The sequence below is a fragment of the Penaeus monodon genome, chromosome 11 (genome assembly GCF_015228065.2).
Source record: "Penaeus monodon isolate SGIC_2016 chromosome 11, NSTDA_Pmon_1, whole genome shotgun sequence".
NCBI classification, from domain to species: Eukaryota; Metazoa; Arthropoda; class Malacostraca; order Decapoda; family Penaeidae; genus Penaeus; species Penaeus monodon.
In genome coordinates, this window is record NC_051396.1 from 47,735,099 (window position 1) to 47,742,598 (window position 7,500).

The 7,500-nt window shown below is 46.8% G+C and overlaps 1 protein-coding gene across 1 annotated transcript in view; it reads right to left on the reverse strand.

Moving 5' to 3' along the window:
- Positions 1–7,500, reverse strand: part of LOC119578610 (protein dachsous-like) — a 20,967-nt gene that overhangs the window by 180 nt on the left and 13,287 nt on the right. Inside the window, exon 2 of the mRNA XM_037926174.1 lies at positions 5–1,727. Coding sequence (XP_037782102.1) covers positions 5–1,482 — 1,478 coding nt within the window. The 5' untranslated portion in view covers positions 1,483–1,727. The remainder of the gene's footprint in view (positions 1–4; positions 1,728–7,500) is intronic.

Below are 7,500 nucleotides of genomic sequence, written 5' to 3' on the forward strand. Positions count from 1 at the left end.
GGGCTTCAGCTCTCGGTCCAAGGGACGCGACACCACCATCAGATAGATGATCCTGTCGTGCGTCGTCAGGTTGAAGTGGCCCTCGCCGCCCTTCAGCGTCACGCTGACGTTGGCGTACTCCTCCTTGGAGTCGGGGTCGTTCACGGAAATCCTGGCCACGAACTCGCCGGGCTGGGCGTCCTCCGAGATCTTGGGCGTGGCGTCGTCGGAGAGGAAGATCAGGTTGATGGTGGGCTGGTTGTCGTTGACGTCGATGACGCGGATGGACACGAAGGCGGTGGTCTCCAGGGACTGGTCGCCGTTGTCGCGCGCGACCACCACCAGCTCGTGGACCTCCTTCGTCTCGAAGTCAAGCGGACGGTTGACCGAGATGACGCCGGACTTCGGGTCGATCTGGAACATGTTCTCGCGGTCACTCTGGCGGCGGTTGATCGAGTACGTGATCTTCCCGTTGTCTCCCGAATCCGTGTCGGTGGCGAGGACCTGCAGGACGGAAGTGCCGATGGTGGCATTCTCTGGCACTGTGGCGAAGTACCGACTCTGGTTGAAGATCGGCTGGTTGTCATTCACGTCCTGAATGGTGATGTTGACGGTCATGGAGCCCTTGAGAGGGGGAGTGCCGCCGTCCCAGGCCTCGATCAGGAGCGAGTAGAAGGCCGTCGTCTCGCGGTCCAGGAAGCCATTGATCTGGAGGTCGAGGTAGAGCACGCTGTCCCTCTCCCTGTGGGACGACAGCCGGAAGGCGTTGTTCACGTTCCCGGAGACGATGTCGTAGCGCTGCGTGTTGAATATCCCGAGGTCCTTGTCGCGCGCGGGGGCCAGGGTGCGCTTGACGTCGCGCGGAGTGTTCTCCGGGAAGTCGATGTTCATGACGCCGGACGGGAAGGTCGGGGCGTTGTCGTTCTCGTCCTTGACGTTGATGTGCACGCGGATGTTCTCCCCCGACTGCGGGATGGCCACCAGGGAGTACGACGACCTCAGCTCGCGGTCCAGCACGACGTTGGTCTTGATCTCTCCCGTGTCCTGCTCGATCCGTAGGTCGGAGTCCACCGCACTCCCGGGCACCGGCACGATCAGGTAGGGCGGCGGCGGCGGCGAGGGCTGGCCGGGGTTGCTGTCGCCGATGTATCCGATGTTCGTCCCCACGGCCACCACCTCCGACACCTCGAACTCGCGCACGTACTCCGCGGCGGCGGGGCAAAGGACGAGGGCAAGTACGAGCGCTAACATGGTCACCCACGGCTGAGTCCTGCCCGGGGCCCGTGCTGTCCTTATAACCCCTCTGGCACTGCACTGGTCACTGGCACTGGGCACTACCCTAGCTACCCTCGCCCCTGCACTCGTGGGCCCGAGCGGCCGCGCGGCCATGTCCCGTGGGCGTCCCCGGCAGCAGGAGCAGCAGGAGGGCGGCACGGGGGCGGCGGGGCTAGGGGGCTCCCCTGCGTCCCCCTCCTCCCCGAGACGACACTGCTCACACATCATGTCGTCGCATCACTGCTCCTCACGCGCACCACCACACTCGCACCACACTGTCACCACAACACTTGTCACCACCACACTTTGAACTACACTGGGGCGGCCCTCCAGGGCGGCGCCCGGACCACGACACGCCACTAACAAACACTGGCCGTTGCACCACAGGCGGCTCTGCTGCGGCGCTCCGTGGCTCGAGGCTCCTCTACAACGCCCCGCGCACCCTCTGCAACACGCCCGCGCCGCCCGCACTCCTGCAACAGACAAATGGAAACGGTTAGGCAAAGGAAACATAAAAAACTAAAACACGAAAAGAAAAGAATCACCTGCTGTAGGGGGACGCAGCACCGCCACAGTTCCGCGCCGGACTCCAAACCAGGCTCAGCGTCACACAGGCAGTTGCATAATTGCGCGAAGACGGGAGGAACTGCACGCCGCGGTGATTAGAATAATCATTGCTTTATACAAGTGGGTAATCCGGGAGAAACGCATTCATATGTAAATGACCACAAAGCCTTCGGGGCTACAAAGCGCTTCTTGTAGAGGTGATCTCATTCTTGCCCCCGTGATGGGTGTCCTTACATCACGCTTTTCTGCTCACGCTTAATCATATCGTTTTTCTTCCGGACTTCGAGTAATTGCGCCATATTTCTCATCAGGTGAAGTCTCCTCGCTCTGGTCTCGGCGAGGACACGCTTTTCCTCGCGCTCCTGTCCTCTCGACCCTGCGACCCAGAAGGCCACGCAGCATCCTTGAAAAAACAAACTATAACAACGGCGGCAAAAACAGATGCAAATTAAGGAGATCAGTCCCTGCATATCTTTCCATCTTCATCCATTGCTACGCCGAGAAGTTCCATATCACAACAAGAGTTTCCCAAAAGAGACAAAAAGAAGAAGATAAAATGCGTTTTGAAATTTATGAATGGCAACTTGGAAGTCGTCGCTAAGTACAGCATATGAATTCATAAAAGAATGTGTTGGAGGCGCCACAGCTTACTCCTGTTGTTTACCAGGTGGTCGGTGACAAGTGAGAAACTTAATTGGTTCCTGTTGTTACAGGTGTCATGTTGTTAGTTAATTATGAGAAAAATTGTGGTATTGTCATGAGTGTGTACTTCAGCCGTGAGGACGAGTCGAAGGGCCAATCAGAAAGGAGCCCGCGAAAAAGAACGAATACGATTGGACAGTTCATATTCACATGCTTGTAGCTGCTGTCATGTTAACCCCAAGATAATTTCAGCGGGAGAAATATCACGTACAGACAGGTTAATCGCCGGGAAAATTCGATTATCATATTTTAGTTTTCATATTTGTAGTGCACATTTGCATTTTCACTGTATTCTCGCTCTCTCGGTGTCCAGCGTTTAATTACATAATCAATTATAAATGGTACAATAGCAGTGTAATTATTTCAGAACGCAACAGTGGGGGGGGGGAAAGGTTCGAGGCACATAAATCTACAAGCTATCACAAAAGCAGAAAGTTACAAGAGCTTGGTAATTCTTTCAAATAATATGAATGAAAAAAAATATATCATTAACCATAGTATTATCATGTATAATAATCAAGATTTTTAATTATCTCCCGTTTGACTCTTCTCATTCTCACTCTCTCTCTCTCTCTCTCCATACACACTTGTATCTATATACCTGTTCATCAACAAACACACTCATATATGTGTAAATAAATAAATAACAAACAAATAAACAAACAAATAAATAAATATGAATGTGTGTGTGTGCGTGTGCGTGTGCGTGTACGTACGTGCATGTGTGTGTACATGCGTGTATGTGTGCCCAGTCCTCCCCCTCCCCTCTTCGCGCTCTGTCACACTACCTCATTCATATTCCGGTCCCAGCGCCGCGCCCGGCCCGCACGCCCGCCTCGTTCTCTCATCTCGAAGGAAGATGAAACAAAGTACTTTTAGAAACGTCAAAAACGACTTCGAAAACTACAGCCGACGTCAAAGGGGCACCGTCTGACTTCTATTCACGATCCCCCCCCCCCAAGGTTCTTAAATACATTCTTTGTCATGAAGGGATGCTGTTATTCATTTAGACCTGTTGGGTATTCGGCAGATGCTTACAATGCGCAGGAGAGGTAATGGGTGAGGTTCGAAAAGTATCATTATTAACATCATTATTATCATCATAATCATTATCCTTATCATTATCATCATCATAATCATTATTCTTATCATTATCATCATCATCATCATTATCTTATTACCATCATAATTATTAATATTATTATGAATGGTGGTAATAATAGTAATAGTTTACGTTTTTTCAAGATCCATGTCTTAAGAATGCGAATTCACTAATCAAATCAGGGAACGAGAAATCTACGGGTGTCATATGACAATGCAGCATATCAATAAGACACCCTTTCAATCACACTTGTTTCACACTTCATCCACATTATCAGCACGAAGCATTATCCCCATAAACGGCAAACCCAGTGACTGAGTGTCCAGATCCGTGACACAATCACTCCCTAATCTGTTTTAAGATTCGGAGGAGCAACAACACCCTTATAAAATCTCATAAGGCCTCATAGAGCCTCATGGAACCCACTCATCATGCCACACCCTCTCATTCCTCGGCCGGGTTCCTTCTCTACACCCCCTCCCCACTCCCTCAGCACCCCGTCCATTAAGGGTTCACTCATCTCCACAAATGTAAACATCTAAGTCACTCATTAACATGGCCGACGACCTGATTTTAATTTGAAGGCAATTCTCGTCCCCTTTCTCTTAACCTCTCTCTCTCTCTCTCTCTCTTTCACAAGTAGTTTTAGATTTTCATGGGTAGAATACCAGCTTTTCTTCCCCTTCCTCCTTCTCTTCTTCCTCCTTCTTTTTCTTCTTTTTCCCCTCCTCCTCCTCCATCTCCACCTCCCTCCTCCTCCTCTTCTTCCTCACTACCCAATCCAGTTAAAGCTGAACCTCAGAACACCCATGAGAATATCTATAACGCGATGACGTCCTCCCTAATTCCGCACAACGTTGGGGTGGCTTTTCGGGAGCCATTGGTTATAAGCTCGAAAGGAGAGCAGCCAAGGAATGCGTGACCTGAGCTTTGTTATTGCTTTTGGGGCAAAGGATATTGTGGGTTGGGTAGACAAGGGGGAAGGAACAAGGTGTAAAAAACGGAAAGGAAAGTAAAGTATGGTTTCGTGTATACATATATCGTAAATTGCTCTCTCTCTTATGTATATTTATATATATATATACACATATATAAATCACACACGCACACACACACGCACGAACGCACGCACACGCAAACACACACACACACACACACACACACACACACACACACACACGCACGCACGCACGCGAGTCCAGTCACCGTAACGGTGAGGCGCCGAGCCGCCTCTGCCTGGCGACCCGAAGAGTGCTCGATAATAATAACGGAACAGAGAGAGATCTTGAAATAATATTCTTCAGGAGAGAGGGAAAGGAGGGAGAGAGGATGCTGCTGTCTGTTGTTTATGCTTGACTTCACCCTGCTTTGCTCGCTCGCTTGCTTGCTTGATTCCTCAATTCTTTCTTTCTTTCTTCTGATTCTTTATTTTCTTCTTCTGGTTCTTCGCCGTTGTCTGTTTCGGCTGCTTCTTGTTGTTCTTCGCCGTTATCTGTTTCATCTTCTTCTTCATCCTCCACCTCCTCCCCCTTCTCCTCCTCCTCCATCCTCCATCCCCCCCCTCCTCCTCCTCCTCTTGCTTGCTTGCTTGCTTGACCGGCCCTTCAGTCGGCTAATCTTTACGGGGAAAATAATGGCCATTGTTATTGTCAGGCCGAGAGGAGGAATGATGAAGGGGGCGATAAAGAAATAAGAATGATGATGTGAAAATAACAGAGATAATGATGACGATGATAACAATGATGATGACGATGATGATAACAGTGATGAAGATGGTAATAAGTGATGATGATGATGATAATAACAGTGATGATGATGATAACAGATGGGGATGACTATGATGATAATGGATGATTATGTGATGATAAAAACAACAGTGATGGTGATTATGATGATTGCAGTGATGATGACGATGATAACACTGATGATAATGATGATTATAAATGATTGTGATGATAATAACAGGGATAATTATGATTATAAGTGATAATGATGATAATAACAGTAATGATAATGATGTTTATAATGATAATAACTGATAATTATGTGGTTTATAAGTGATAATGATGATGATGATACGTGATAATTATGATGGTAATAATAATAACACAGATAATGATGACGGTAACAATATGAATATTTATACTAGTAATAATAACAGTAATAATGGCATAATTATAATGATAAATTTGATAACAGAACTAAAAACAACGCTAGTAACAATGACAAGTAATTATGTCATTAACTATAGCATTTACGATATTGGATTTCATTATCAATTATGTACATTGTATATGAAATTATTACTATTTTATACTCATATTCGTACATTTGTTTACGTTTCTTCAACTGGTAATCCATATACCGTATACGCATGCATACACGCGCGCACGCACACAGACACACACACACACCTTATATATATACACATTTATATACATATGTCTCTCTCTCTCTCTTTATACACACACACACAATTATATATATATATATATATATATATATATATATATATATATATATATATATATATATACACACACACACACACACATACATACATCCACACACACACATATCATTAGCTGCTGTAATTTGCCTGATACCCGGGTGCTCCCGCCCCGTCCTCGCCATTGATTCTCGGCCGAAAGTCCTTCCTGCAGATATCAATCAACCACAACACGACGTTTTCAAATCCTCGCCATCACATTCGATTTTATTCCAAATTGACTGTAATAAAAAGCAGACATAAAATTTTTATACCGGGCCGCTCAGCGCTTCGCATACGAACTATTGTATTAATGTCTGGTATTGTATTGCAGAATTAATGAGATATTATAAAGTTTTAAGAGAGTGTTTATTTCACACGGACCATGACCCACTGTCGTTGTGACTATGTGTGTGTATGTGTGTATGTGTGTCTATGTACGTGTGTGTGACTGTGTGTGTGTGTGTGTGTGTGTATATGTATGTGTGCGCACGCGTGGCTGCGGAGGAGGGACTGCGCGTCGTGCGTTTCAATGGCCGTTCGCGTAGCTTAGCTTGGTGCTTGTACAGGCAACGGGAACGTGCTCTGCTCTTTCTTTCTGTGTGTGTGCGTGTGTGTGTGTGTGTGCGCGCGTATACATACATTCATAGAAATATATATACATACATACATACATATATATATATATATATATATATATATATATATATATATATATATATGTATATATATATATATATATGTATGTATGTATATATGTGTGTGTGTGTGTAAATATATGTATGTGTATACAAACATATATAAATATATATGCATACATACATACATACACACACATATATATGCATGTGTGCGTGTGTGTGTACATATATGTTGTTCCCACGCCCCCCCCCTCCTACAGGGGCGACAAGCGACCCTCGCAACGGCGGCAGACAAGACTCTCCGGCGACAGCGCTTCGGCCGCAGCCTCCAGCCAGCGAGAGAGGAAATTCCTCGGATCTCGGCGTCTCTCGGGACAGATGGAGGGAGGGGAGGGGAGGAAGGGAAAGGATTGGAGAGGAGAGAGGGAGAGGAGAGATGGGGAGAAAGGGAGGAAGGGAAAGGATTGGAGAGGAGGGAGGGAGAGGAAGGAGGGAGGGCGAGGAAGGGAGGGAAGGAGGGAAGGGATGGAGGGAGAGGGCTACGAAGGGGGAGAGGAGCCGAGACGCCGAATTCACGCCGAGGCCAATCTTCCAGTTTTGACTTCTTCCTTCCTTCCCTTTGTTTCTTTTGTTTATTTGTTTATTTTATTTTATTTTATTTTGTTTCGTTTTCTCTTAGTCTTCTATTTTTGTTCTTCTCTTTCTGTGTTTGTATTTTTTCTCGGTTTTATATATTTCTTTTTTTG